General features: G+C 35.6%; 1 protein-coding gene across 1 annotated transcript; it reads left to right on the top strand.

Moving 5' to 3' along the window:
• The first annotated feature begins 12,900 nt into the window (after nt 1-12,900).
• Nucleotides 12,901-14,427, top strand: LOC132034232 (lipid droplet phospholipase 1-like). The gene has a single exon (XM_059424523.1). It carries the CDS (start codon nt 13,327-13,329, stop codon nt 14,383-14,385), a length of 1,059 nt encoding a protein of 352 aa, XP_059280506.1. The 5' UTR covers nt 12,901-13,326; the 3' UTR covers nt 14,386-14,427.
• Nucleotides 14,428-14,781: the final 354 nt, after the last annotated feature.

The following is a 14,781-nucleotide window of genomic DNA, read 5'->3' as shown; positions in this document are numbered from 1 at the left end:
ATATACCCAAAACCCAACAATTCCTCACATGAATGGGGAATGACCATAAGTTTAAAACTTGCAAAATCCTGTCTGATTCGCTATTAAGAATTAATTTCCTATAGATAAGTAGGTTTCTCTTTGAACTTTCATAATGAACGTATATCATATATAGATGTGATATCCTTAAACCGTCGATCTTTGGTGTATGCTTAGACAATATAAGTTACACAATTACTTCTTGACCGTCTTAGGTCCCCTTTATTGTATTTATTTAAGCCATGAACACCGCCCGATTCCATGAGTGCGTATAAAATTGGTCTTACAATTATTCTCCTTGAAGCGGCTAACACTTCACACCCACATAGGTGAATCCTAAAAGCGTAACTTGTAGATACACTATTTGACCATATCATTGCAAAGTACAGAAACAATTAAATAACGTTTAATCCCTGTTTCTAAATAATGTCTTATGACGAGAATGAACTGAGTTCTTCGAGAATGTTAAACCGTCATTCATGACTTTGTTTGTTCTCCTTGAACCTGGATTTTGAATTTTCAATTTTTTAGGTAGAGTTACCACAATAATACTTACTATCGGCCATAGCTTGATGATTTATTCCATAGTGATCTAGCAAACACACATGTGACAAATATATGGTCTCCAGACTCCAAGAAAGAGGGGCAGAAAACACATCCAACAAACCCCAATTCAACAATCTATCACTGGTAAGGAGCCTATCCTGGAAAGTAGCCATAGAGTGAATATGGTTTTAGTTCTGGTATCATTTCCATGCACAATAAAAACACTTTCATGGAACCCTTGCTGAATGCTCAAGCATTTGTAGATAGGCCTGCCTAATATAGGCCTGCTTAATAACACTTTTACCTTGCACCGTATGCTATTGCAATTACATAACTATTTGTCTAGTTTCTAAAATCTTCTTTAGCATCCAGCAAAACTTGAGAGTAATGATCATTTGTACAAGCTGATGAGTCTTTATATAATAAGTATGCACCCACTTAATTCACAATTTGTCCTGTTTATGGGCAAGATCCCAATAACTCTTAGACAAGGCGGCTTTATTCCATAGTTTCAGATTTATCAAGTCAAGGCCTCTACAACTTTTAGAAAAACACAATCTATTCCATGAATCGGGACCCTCTTTGTAATAGTATTTGTGCCGGACCAAATATAGCTCCTGCAGTTCCCGCAAGAGTGGCTCAGTTGGTGAGCACGGGGCTTATAATAAGAGTGCCTCGAGTTCCCGAAACCCCCTGCCTACGACAACAGGGGATTTGCCTTCTGGGTCGAGCTCGTCACACGGGGCTTGCCTAGTGTGGGTTATCTCTGTTGTGTGATTTGCGGGCTATTGCACAAGAGCGGGATTTACCCTGTATGCACCCAAAGGATAGCGGCTGCAGGTTCCCTTGTCATAAAAAAAAATAGGTCCTGCAGTGAGCTTCAATGACTTTCATTTTCTTGGAAGGAATCAAAATAATTGAGACCAATAGGATTGAGCCAAATAAAACTGTCAACATAGAACAACTGTTTAGCTGTCCGACTAGTTACATGAGGCCCGTGCTAAGCCCGGGCCCAAACTCAAAATATAAAATTAGTAATATTTTAATTAAAAAAGTATAATTTGTATCATATTTTTTTATTGCATAATTAATATATTTCAATAACATGTTAAGCATGCATTGTTGATAAGTCTTCATAATTATAAAAGTTTTTTAATAAACTAAATAGATAATTTATATCCAAAAAATTATTTATGAGAAGAAAGTTTGGTAGGAGAACTATCAAATACCAAAGAGATACAAGAAACTCGACATTCTGCAAAGTAACATGAGCTAAACTATATAAATAATTACAACTCACTGATAATCATAAACCATATGGACAATTTTATGAATTTGTGAGTATATAATTTCTTTACTTTTATATAAAAATAGATTTTTGGTATTTATTAAGTTTTAATTTCACTTATGATATTTTATGTTGCAAGAGTTTATGTTAGTTCATTTGTTTATTTATCTTAATTTTAGACGAAATTAAGAAAAAAAAAATCATTAAATGAACCTCAAGAATCAATTTAGTTCTTCATATATAGTCTATGCTTAAAAATATCAATCATGCTTAAAATTGTACTTAATATATAGTACTTTAATTTTTAAGTATTTTAATTTAATTTAAAATGTTAAGTTGATTTAATTTAATTTAGCTTTAAACTTTAGTCAAATTAACTCTTCAAAAATGAAAAATGCTACATAAATTGAAACGGAGGGAGAATAATTAGTAAGACCTAATAAATCGAGTTAGAAACGAAACCGTGGCCCCGCAATTGTCTAAATTTTATCAAAATGTATAATAAAAAAATGTAAAGGCTGATCTAATACTCCCTCCGGTTCATATTACATGGTATTTTTAGGTCGGGCACACTCCTTAAAAGATTACTTACCCTAAAGAGTAAGAAACATTTTCATTAAATAACCCTTAATTAAATAGTACCAATTTAATATAACTTCTTGATTATGAAAAACTAATTTATCATAAAAGGATAAATTTGAAAGAAGAAACAAAAAAGCTACTCTAATATCTTTTTCATTATGTGAAAACTATTTATTTTGAATTTAAGTACAAAAGCCATACCATAAATGGGATGGAGTAAGGGGCAAAAAGAAGATTAACAAAAACTTGCCGGGGCCTACGTCTAATGGAAAGAAGAAAAAGAACTGTGTATTAAAAGTGGGATTGTTAGGCAATGAAATAGCAGTGTAGCAGCGACGTGTATATCATTAACCAATCAAATTCTAGAAATACAATGTGAGGACGATAAATTTTGGAGATTGCCCCTTATATATAGTTATAAAATGAGATTATGTGCATTCAACTTTTTTTTAAGATCATTTAATATTATATTAAAAATAATGTTTAAGTCATAAATTAAAAATTAAAAGAAAAAGCACATGTTCGTAAAAATGATGATTAGTGATCCTACTTTAACTAAACACAATAAACTTCGTCCCGTAGAGGTACTCAGATGCTTTACGCTAATTTTGATATATGAATTTTGTATTTGTTTTAGAAGCCTAGAGGAAAATGTATGTTGTTTCAAATGAGTACTTAAAAAAAGAGTTACATAAATAGGAATTTCAGATAAAATTGAGACATGATACCTAATATCTTATGCACTTTGAAATATAGTGGCCAAATCGAAAGTTAGCATCTAAACACAACCATAGTATCGCATTTAAGTTTAATGGGGTAAATTCATAAAAGTTCACATAATTTTTTTTACTTTTTCACCAAAGCCACAACTTTATTTTGTAACAGAAAAATCACAAGACTCTTACTGTACTAATAATGCCTGAAACTCAACCATTCTGATGCACAAAGACATTTTTAATGGTTTGAATTGTCACATAAACACATCCAATATTTTAACTCATTTTTATCTGATGAATACCCAGCTCAATTGAAAAAAGGACCAGACCCTATAAAAAAAAGATAGAAAAAAAGAGAAAATTAAATATCTGGGGAGAAGGGTTTGATTTTGTTTTTTTAATTCCTATTGATAGGTCTTGAATTATGTAGGTCGGGTCATTTAATTAAATTGGGACTGGTATTCATTAGATTTAGAAATAAGTTAAAATGTGGATTGCATTGATGTCAAATAATATTTTATGCATTGGAAGGGTTGGATTTCCGGCCATTGTGACGTTTCTGTTACTATACTATGAGGAGAGTTATAATATTTATGCTACACAACGAAATTATGTAATTTTGGTTAAGAAAGTCATCGTTACGTGACTTTTTATGAAATTCACCCCAATAAACTCAAATGTGATACTATGGTTGTGTTTTGATGTTAACTTTCGATTTTGTGAAAATAATCATTTGCTTCACTTTTCACTCAAATTTTAAAAACAACAGATGACCAATTGATCATGAAATAATTAAATATCATCTCTGAAAGCTTATCTAAAAGATTAAACTGCAATATGCCACGAGATTATAACTTATCTGCATAGCTATAAGCATCTCATAATCAATGGTGTCACTTTCATCAGAAAAACATATAAATCTCTACTTCATCCATTTGTTCTCTTGCTTATGTTGAAGCATAAAGAAGGATGAAAACATTCCAAACATTCGCCCTAGTATTGTCTCCCAAATAGACATTGTAAAAGACTGCAATATTCGAAGTTATCAACAATTACGATAAATTTTACTTTATATTACTACTATATATAAGAGGGAATGGGGATCTTTTTTAGTCCTCAAAGGACTATATAAAAATTTTGAGTCTTTGATGCAATGAAATTATTACATGTGGCTGCTAAAGTTGTTTCCCCCCTACATATTTCCATTCTTTACCCTTGGATCAATTTATTAAGACCACTACCACTTGGGCCCTTTTTATTGGTGTATAGAGTAACTTTTGTAGATCTACTTTTTGCGCGGATTGTCCTTCATTTGGGGTGGTCTTTAATTTTTGCCCTTCAAATTGGGGGTCTTTAAGTATTGCCCCTCGCCTAACACCCTGAGGTTGTGGGTTCGAACCGCAGCTCAGTAAAAAAAAAAAAAAAATCGCAAGGCAGAATTTTCGCGAGGCAGAGGTTGCCAAATTCTACCTATTTGGGCCTTAAGGCAGAATTTGCATGGGCACAGGCAGAATCTGCCCATGCAAATTCTGCTTGAAGGGCAAAAATTAAAGACCACCATTTTGAGGGGTAAAAATTAAAGACCACCTCTGGTGCAGGTGCCCCTTATTATGTTGCTATCTCCGGCTCAAATTATTTGTTGTGGTTATTAAAAATAGTTGTCTCAAATTATTTGTTATTTTAGAAGTTCAAGGTATAATTAATTATTTCTTCTCCATTATATTCTTAGTAGAATTTTGTCATTAATGGGATGACACATAAATAAAGTAAATATTTAATAGAGAAGGATTATAACTTAAACTTAAATAAGGGTAAAATAGGTCAAATACCCCTCATAACTAATATTTTTTAAGTGGCGCATAAAACCAAAAAAAAAAAAAAAACGACAAATAATTTGAGACGGAGGGAATACCTTTTACTTTGTTTGTGTGTACATTTTATAGGGACAATAAGTCATGTCATTTAGAAATTTTGTACGGATAATTTCACCAATCTCTTTTGAAATACATATGATGCATTATAAACACAGAAGTAAAAATCATTAACGGGCAATTACTTATAAAATTGAAAATGAAGCCGTTATAAGTAGAGAAGTAATGCTTTTAATCATAAAGTACTCTCTTCATTCACTTTTACTTGTCATCTTTCGCTTATCAAGAGTCAAATAAATGGACTTTGATTAACATTTTAAGATGTATTTTTTCATCATATTAATATAAGAAAAATTACTACTTATAATATGTTTCGTATAGATTTTGAAAATCTAAATTTTAATTTCAAAATATTAAATTAATCTAATTCAATTTAGCTCCAAAGATTAATCAAAATGACTCTCAAAAAGCCAAACATGATAAGTAAAAGTGAACGGAGGGAGTATATACAAAGAACCAAATTGTTTCTTGAGTTTCTTTTTAATGATTAATGAATTTAGATTTTTTTTCTTGAAGTTCGTCTAAGACTAAGTTTAGATCATCACTTATAACTAGCACAAATTCTTTGTCACATGAAATTTTGAGTGAAAAATTACTCCCTCCGTTCCGTAATATTTGATTTTGAAGTTGTTTGCACACATATTAAGAAAGTTACTTTAGATATTAATTAAGATTGTTATGACAATGTTAACCTTTAGCTCTTCTCAGATTTACTCCTAGGAAATTGCAAATACTTTGTAAAAAGGGGTCCGGAACAAAAATAATGCAAAAAAATTTTTTTTTAACCAAAATACCCCAACAAAAAAAAATGTTACCAATATACCTTTAGCGCAGTATTTTACTGCGCTAAATCACTTAACTGTAACGGTTCCGTTAAGTGCTTTAGCGCGAAAATCTTACGCTAAAGGGACTTTTCGTTCGTTCGTGCCTATAGCGCGGATTTTTTTCGCGCGCTATAGCGGTGCCATTTTCCAAAACCAAATTATTTACACTCCTTTTTACGTAGTTTAGCCGTATATTAATCATGCTTTGAGACTCTAACTTCAATATTTTATATAGAACCCTACTTATATTTGTACAATTAATAAGATAGGCTCAATACATAAAGAATACGCAATACTTTGGATTGTCGTTTTAGTGGTTGAAAAGTGCTCGAAGTCCTTTTTTGTTTGAAGACTTGTAGTCATTAGCTTTACGTTATTTATCTTTTAGGGTTTCGTCTTATTTTTAAATTAATGCTTAACTTTATTTTGAACGTGTCAGTTTTTTTTTTTTTTTTTAATCAATTTAGGGTGTGAAACAATAAATAATAATAAAAACTAAGATAATATGTATAAATATACAAAAAATATATTATATTTACGATAAATTGTACAACACTAATGTATATACACTATCGAGGGATGGGTCCCACATGTAGTATGCCGGAGACTATCCCTAGGCCTAAGGCTCATGCCATCCCCACCGCCCTCGCCATCGTCTCCATCGTCCTTCTTCCTCTTAATAACCGGACGCTCCAAGTCATGATCATCTCCTCTTCCCCTAGCCCGTGCGCCCTTGACTAGAACGTGCTTCTTCTTGGGATCTGTTCCCGCTGGCACGCTCAGAACCTCAGGCTGAGCTAGGTCTGGAGACTCAACCACTTCCTCGTCTGGAGTCGCTACCTCAGGCGCCGAAGGATGAACCTAAAAAGTATATAATAATTAGTACCATTTCTTATTTATATTGAATACATTAACGTTATTTATTTAATCAAACCCGTGTGTCAACGGCGCCCGAGTAGGCTCTGAGATGGGTCCGTAGGCTCCTCGTATGGGGGTGGTGGTGAATATGAGGTAGTCTCCCGGACGAGATGTCGTTCGAAGTCCAAGTAAAGGTTATAAAAATTAAATAAATATTTACCTTATATATTGAATAAAAGTAGTTTTAAGTAAAAAACTTACATGCGCCTCAGTAGTCTCATGAGAAGACACCTCTGCCTCGGCAGGCTGACCAGAATGCTCCTGAGTGGGTCGCTCTTGCGGACCCGCTGGCGTCGAATCCTAAAATATCAAAATAACGAAATAATAAGTAACATACATATTTAAAATAAGTACTTTAAATAATAAAATATATATTAAATATTGACCTTATGTTGAATAAAAGAAATTGTAATAAAAAGCTTACTCCGTGGCTCGGTGGTCATATGGGAAGACACCGCCGGCTCGACGTACCCATGAGAAAACGCCCGAGTGGGTGGCTCGGTGGACCCGCCGGTGCCGAATCCTAAAATATAAAATAATAATGAGTAATATATATATATATATATATATATATATATATATATATATATATATAAATAAGTAATTTAAATGAACAAATAAGCATTTTAAATACTAACCGGATCAAAAACTCATCGAAGTCAAGAATCCTGGGTCCCTCTAAATTCCTCACAGGCCGCTCATCAGCTAATGAAGCGCGTAACGCCGCCCAATCAACGTTATCACGCTCCTCCATGTATGCATTCTGGCTCGGCTGTGATGACGACCCGGGTATCTCAGCAAGCAAGAGCGCCGGCGTAAACGTAGGTGAGTCCCCAGGTGAGCTGCCACCGGCCTGGAACGGCTGCGGATGGACTAGACCGTGAACGCCCTCTGGAATGGGAAAGGCCTCATCCGCCTCATCTACCAGATGGTGTCCTCCACCACCAGGTCCTCTGGCAGCAGCACCGCGGCCTCTACGCGCACGGCGTCCCCCGGCAGCACGGCGTCCTCTGCCAGCACGGCCGCCTCCTCTGGGAGCACCCGGTCCTCCTCCCCGGCTCGCTCGATAGTCGCCCTCCGAATAGGCTCCTCCCCGCGCCTAATCTCGCCCGCCCGCCGGACACCATCCTCTCGCTATCCGTACCATCTCCGCCGCAAGCCCCGCAAGCCCGTGGTAAGGCATATGCTCTAACCCCAACATGCGTAAACGCCGTACGGCCACCACCGCATTTGTGTTCAACGAAAAAAAAAAAAAAGTTACTTTTTAAAACGTAACATTCAATGCGATTAAATAAATCTAAATACGATAAACTTACCAATGCCTCGCATCGCCGGCGAGTGCTGAGTATCCTACATCCCTAGGGGGACGCAAAGCTGGGTTGCCGATCAATCGGCGTGTGATCTGATGATACCAGCGCATGTAATGCTGAATGGGAGTCAAATGGCCGACGACAGCTAAAGTGTCCACCCCGTTCTCCCAACGGTGAAGCCGAACATGCATGAAAGCCGAAAATCATCATCGACGGCGCTCGATCGTCCCGCTGGTAGTGTCGGAGCTCATGACGGACGTGAGGGGGGTATACTCGTGTATGCCCAAATCGTCGTAAGACACGCCGGCATGTGCTCCTCTACGATGTCCGTGTGTATCAATGGACACCGCGACATCCAAACCCCCTGACCTGCCCTACAGAAGGCCGGCAAACCATCTAATATAGCAACGTACGGCGTCCATATAAATAGCTGCATAACATATACATACAAATCAGTGATCACCAAGTCGAAAAGACGTTTAATTAAATTATTAATGTAAATTTAAATTGTTTTACCGCATCGTCCGTCATGTGATCAAGCTGATCCCGGAATGGTAGAATACTGTGGTGCATATCCACATCCCGATCAAAACCCGCTGTCCACCTCCTCGCATAAGGCATGTCAATGTCGAGGTGATGCCTAGGTACGGGCGAAAAGGCAAGATCCTCTCCCATGCCCATAGGCACGTACGGCGATATTAGAAAATACGATTTTTAAGTCGTCTTTTCAAGAGTTTTGTCTACATTAAAGGAAGGCATATTTAAAATATTACCTGAGAACAAAAAAAATCCACACACATCCGTGACAACTCCAATAGACGCTCGGCACGTACATCCGTAAAGATACGCCAAAAACGCCCCCCCCCCCCCCGTAGTCTCCCGGCGGTCCGGATGCTCCAAGAAAACCAAATAACGTAAGCCGACAAAGGCACCGATGAATTCGGGAACAAGATGCCCCCGAATATAATAAGCATACAAACGGGCATGACGATCAACAGCGTCCTGCGGGGTGCCGTCATCAACCGGATCAAGACCCTCCAAAAAAGTGCAGAGTGCACTAATCCGAACCCGACTCTGTCCTGACATCTGGCCCTGGGCAACAGGCACGAAGTGGGTGAGCCTAGTCAACTCTGTCGCCCATGTCTGACCAGGAGGAGGCTCGTACCGAGTGTATAATGGCTCTCCATCTACCCGCAAATCAAATAGGACCTCCACATCCCGAAGTGTAATCGTGGCCTCACCAAAGGCGAAGATGGAAGGTATGTGTCTCGGCCTCCACCGCTCAACCATGGCCGTGATGAGCGCCCAATCATACCGTACTCGACCAACGGACACGCAACGGTAGATGCCGCCCCGAAACAATATCTCCAAGACGCGAGGGTGTGGGGGGTGCTCGCGTAAAAGAGCCCAAGCTCTCTGTAGCCTACGGGGGCGGAGCCTAGTAGATATCCCTATAGTACCGACCCATAATAAGTCTGATCTATGATTGTCTTGTAAAGACAATACTGATCTATCAGAGGGTCCCGGGTGAACAGAGGGCCCCGCGTGAGCATCGGGCCCCGGGGGAACATCGGGCCCAGGGGGAACATTCGGATCCATGAAAGAGTCCGATCTGTACAAAACTAAATTAGTCATTATTCTTGAAATGAAAGATAAATTATATTAACAAATTAATAATTTGTAGGGAATATGTGAATTATGTAGTATTATATCTTGTGAATAATTAATATGAATATGCGAAAATTTAATATGTGATAGTAAGGACACATATGTGATGGCAAAGACTTTTTTGAGAATCATCTTAAGTTAATTAGTTTGAGAATCGAAATTCAAAGAACTTTATTTTGAATATTTGTTTAGAACTTATATTTTGAATAGAAAAATTCTACTTTAACTATTCTTTTTTAGATAATCTTTTTTTATTTATATATATATATATTCACGCTTTTAAAATTATATATATTCACGCTTTTAAAATTATATAGATAACAATTCATAATCATTTACAACTTATCGGATGGTTGTTACCTATTGTATTATATTATGTTGTTAATTGAAATACAATGTTTGTTTTGATTGTTACTTTTCCTACAAACTTTACATTTTTATCGTTAACTTATGTATTTATGAAAAGAAGAACTTTAACTATTCTTTTTTAGATAATCTTTTTTTATTTAACATATATATATTCACGCTTTTAAAATTATATAGATAACAATTCATAATCATTTACAACTTATCTCGATGGTTGTTACCTATTGTATTATATTATGTTGTTAATTTAAATACAATGTTTGTTTTGATTGTTACTTTTCCTACAAACTTTACATTTTTATCGTTAACTTATGTATTTACGAAAAGAAGAACTTTAACTATTCTTTTTTAGATAATCTTTTTTTATTTAACATATATATATTCACGCTTTTAAAATTATATAGATAACAATTCATAATCATTTACAACTTATCCGGATGGTTGTTACCTATTGTATTATATTATGTTGTTAATTTAAATACAATGTTTGTTTTGATTGTTACTTTTTTAGATAATTTTTATGTAACGACGAAAGGTCCTATTTTACGTAATCATTGATTTGGTCCTATACAATATGACACAATACGAAAAATGTCAAAATAATACATAACAATCATCCAATCAAAGTGTTAACAACATAATAATTCATTACCATTCAATTTCTTTCAATTCATACACAATATTTAACAACTAATAAATTCATAATTAATATTTAACAAAATAATAATTCATTAACAATTCATAAATAATTAACAAATTATCAACTCATAAACATATAACAAATTAACACTTCATAAACATTTAATAAATTAACAATGCATAAATATTTAACAAATATTGAATTAAACCAAAAAAAAAAAAAATCGGAACAAAGGGCTTGCCACCGCCAAATCCGAAAAGAACAAAAAAAAAGTTGTTTTTTTTTTTTTTTTAAAACATAGCAAGGATTAAATGTTAAGCATGCTTAGAATATAATGTATATAACAAAATAATAACAAAAGTTCATAATAAAAAACCTTAATCGAAGATTTTTTGTAGAGTTATTTAATCGAGTTCTACGCCGCTTTTCTCCAAAATTTGAACTTAGAATCTTGCTCCTCGACTTGAATATACCGAGAATCTAAACTTTCCGACGAAATTTAATAGAAAGTGACGTTTTTGGAAGTGGGACCACCTCTTTTTTTCTCGTCAATGGCCGTTTCTTTTTTTTTTTTCAACCCACTGGAGGGGACCAGTGGTGGAACCCGATCGTTTATGTTGATGACTATAACGCAGTATTTTACTGCGTTATATCGTAACGCAGTAAAATACTGCGCTATAGGCACACGAGAAAAGTCCCTTTAGCGCAGTATTTTACTGCGCTAAAGCACTTAACGGAACCGTTACAGTTAAGTGATTTAGCGCGAAGAAAATCTTTGCGCTAAAGGTATATTGGTAACATTTTTTTTTGTTGGGGTATTTTGGTTAAAAAAAAATTTTTTTGCATTATTTTTGTTCCGGACCCTGTAAAAAGTTGTTTTAGCAAGGATAACTTTAGAAAGAAAAAAGTAACACCTTAATATTTGAAAAAATCAATTATTTCGAAACAAAGAAAAACTGCTTAAAAATGAAATAAAAGGGAATGGAAATAATGAATACCAAAAGAGTTTAATTTCGATGTACATCTAAATAAATTATATGCTCACAAATTCATAATCTGTCAAAATATGTTCAAATTTATGATCTTCATCAAGTTAATTTTTTAACACAATCGTGTTAGTTTATAAATATCGAATCACTTGTGTTCTTCGGTATTTGTTAATTCCGTACCCTTTTTTTTTTTTTTTTTTTTTTGCTAATTTGCTACCGAACTTGCTTCCTACAAAAAATTTCTTTGAATTTTTTCTTTCAAGTTTCTTATTTGGTGTCCGATACCCGCTTTGAGCCCGATTAATCTGAATTCGAGCCAGAAAGTCTCTACTTTGGGAGTACAAAGACTCCCTACCAAAGATGACTCCATATCCAAGATTCGAATCCTATATCTCTGATTAAGGATGGAAAAATACTTATCGCTTCACCAACTTTAATGATAAAAAATTATGTGAGTAAGAAATTTTAATGATTGCAAAGACTTACCCACTACATTAAATTAATTATGCAACAGAAAAATATGACAAAAGTTATACTTTTTTAATTAAAGTTACTGCTCTTACATAATGAATTTGGTCCCAGACTTAGCACGGGCCTCCTGCAACTAGTATGAAACAATATTTGGCATAATAAGAGGAAATTGAGTTAGCCATGTTACTACTTGTGTTGGATGTGTAGTTCCACCTTCAGTTTGAGAGATAAGATACTCTTAGATTCTTACTTGGACTCTACAATGATTTTGTTTTTCTTTGGGTAATACACAATGACTTTGTATTTTTTAAACCACATCTAAACAACTAAACAAACATACACTGATTGATCAAATCAAAAACAAAATAAGTTATACTCACAAGGACTTGACTTATAGAAGGTAACATTTCAATGGATTTTAAAGTCCTAAATATTTGGACTTTTTACATAGTTCAAATGAGAATGATTTAAAAACTATAATTGATTTCCAAAGGTTGACAATTTTGTTCAATGTAAATATATTTTCAAAGCGTAAAAAAACCAATGGCATTTTGCTAAGTAATTTGGTGCTTTTATAATAGTATATGCATACACTATAAAAATAGATTATGCACATCTCAAGAGGGGGAAAAAAAAATGGAAGTAAACGTGAGCTGCCTTTGAGCTCTTGGCCCAACACAAAAGAAGGGAACAGAAATCTCCCAATAATGGGGGATGCCTCAGTATCCATTCTTTATAATATCCATATTGATGATAGGCATGGGCATGGGCATGGACATAGAGGATAAATGGATAATATATAGTAAGAAAAGAATGGAGGAGATGCTGACATAACAAGCCAGCTAATTTGACGGGCAAATCACAAACTCATCATCCCTTACTATTTATGGCATCATCAACTACAAATTATTGGCCTCGAATTAAACACCATTTCAATAACAATTCCTTCTTATCTTCAAATGCATTATGTTCCTCTTCTCCTTCCTGTTCTTCCTCTTCATCGGCGTCCTTTGACCATATCTGAAATTGAAGCGTTGGAGCCCAAGTGAAAGATCACCAATGGACGTGGAGGATGATAAGGCTGAACATCTTCTTGTTCTTGTCCATGGCATCTTGGCCAGCCCGAGTGATTGGACGTATGCACAAGCAGAGCTAAAAACGCGGTTGGGAAGAAACTTTGTGATGTATGCAAGTTCATGTAACACTTTCACCAAAACCTTCACTGGGATTGATGGAGCTGGAAAAAGGCTAGCAAATGAAATCAAGATAGTTGTAAAGAAGCGAGACGATACCTTAAAGAAGATTTCCTTTTTAGCTCATTCTCTTGGTGGATTGATTGCAAGATATGCACTTGCTCTTCTTTATACATCATCATCAAATAAAGGATTGATTGCTGGGCTGGAACCAATCAATTTTATCACCTTGGCAACACCACATCTTGGTGTGAGAGGGAAAAAGCAGCTTCCATTTCTATTGGGAGTTCCTATCTTAGAGAAACTTGCAGCACCAATTGCTCCCATTTTTGTGGGTAAAACTGGTAGTCAGCTCTTCCTTACAGATGGCAAACCCAACAAACCACCTCTTCTACTTAGAATGGCATCCGACTGTGATGATGGTAAATTTATATCAGCCCTCGGTTCTTTCAAATCTCGCGTTCTTTATGCTAATGTCTCTTATGACCATATGGTTGGTTGGCGTACATCCTCTATAAGAAGGGAGAGGGAACTTTTCAAGCCTCCTCGCCGATCTTTGGATGGCTACAAGCATGTTGTAGATATGGAGTACTGTCCGGCCGTTCCATCTGAAGGTCCTCATTTCCCTCCTGAGGCAGCCAAAGCAAAGGAGGCAGCCCAAAATGCAACCAGCATGCAGACCACATTGGAATACCATGAAATTATTGAACAGGAAATGATACTTGGCCTACAGCGGTTGAGTTGGAAGAAAGTTGATGTTAGCTTTCACTCAGCATTTTGGCCTTTCTTCGCTCATAACAATATCCATGTAAAGAATGAATGGCTTCACAATGCTGGAGCTGGCGTAATTGCTCACGTCGCAGACCACATCAAGCAACAAGAGAAGCAACGGGAATACTCCTTATTTATCACTGCTAGTTTGTAGCTGAGGCAGTTGTAAAACAACTGATATAGTTTAGATATGAATTGACACAACAATAGTAGAGCTTGATTCTTCTCCCACTACCTACCTTACAATAGCTACAATTGAGGCAACTGTAGTTCTGTTTTAAGTTGATATTAAAGAAAATAACATCAAAAAACTTCTAAGCCGCCTTGGATGAGATGCAATCATATGTGTGCTTCGCACCGTCATTGTAGTTTGGTCCCTTGAAAGGGACACGAGCTTTGGCATGTCATTACAACCCATTGTGGACACTTGTTGGCCATTAACAGTGGTGTTTATACCCTAATGCAACTAAATATTGGTCTTCCATTATAGCCGACAGCAACTAGTATTCCAAAAGCGCATGAGTCTTTCCCTACAATGCTTGCAACAATA

Source organism: Lycium ferocissimum, chromosome 10 (assembly GCF_029784015.1).
Source record: "Lycium ferocissimum isolate CSIRO_LF1 chromosome 10, AGI_CSIRO_Lferr_CH_V1, whole genome shotgun sequence".
NCBI lineage: Eukaryota > Viridiplantae > Streptophyta > Magnoliopsida > Solanales > Solanaceae > Lycium > Lycium ferocissimum.
Note: the sequence above shows the minus strand (reverse complement) of the source record. Positions and strands in the feature narration are given on the sequence as shown.

What these genes read in the sequence shown, in the direction of transcription:
- LOC132034232 (XM_059424523.1), top strand. Translation starts at nt 13,327, where the DNA reads ATGGACGTGGAGGATGATAAGGCTGAACATCTTCTTGTTCTTGTCCAT.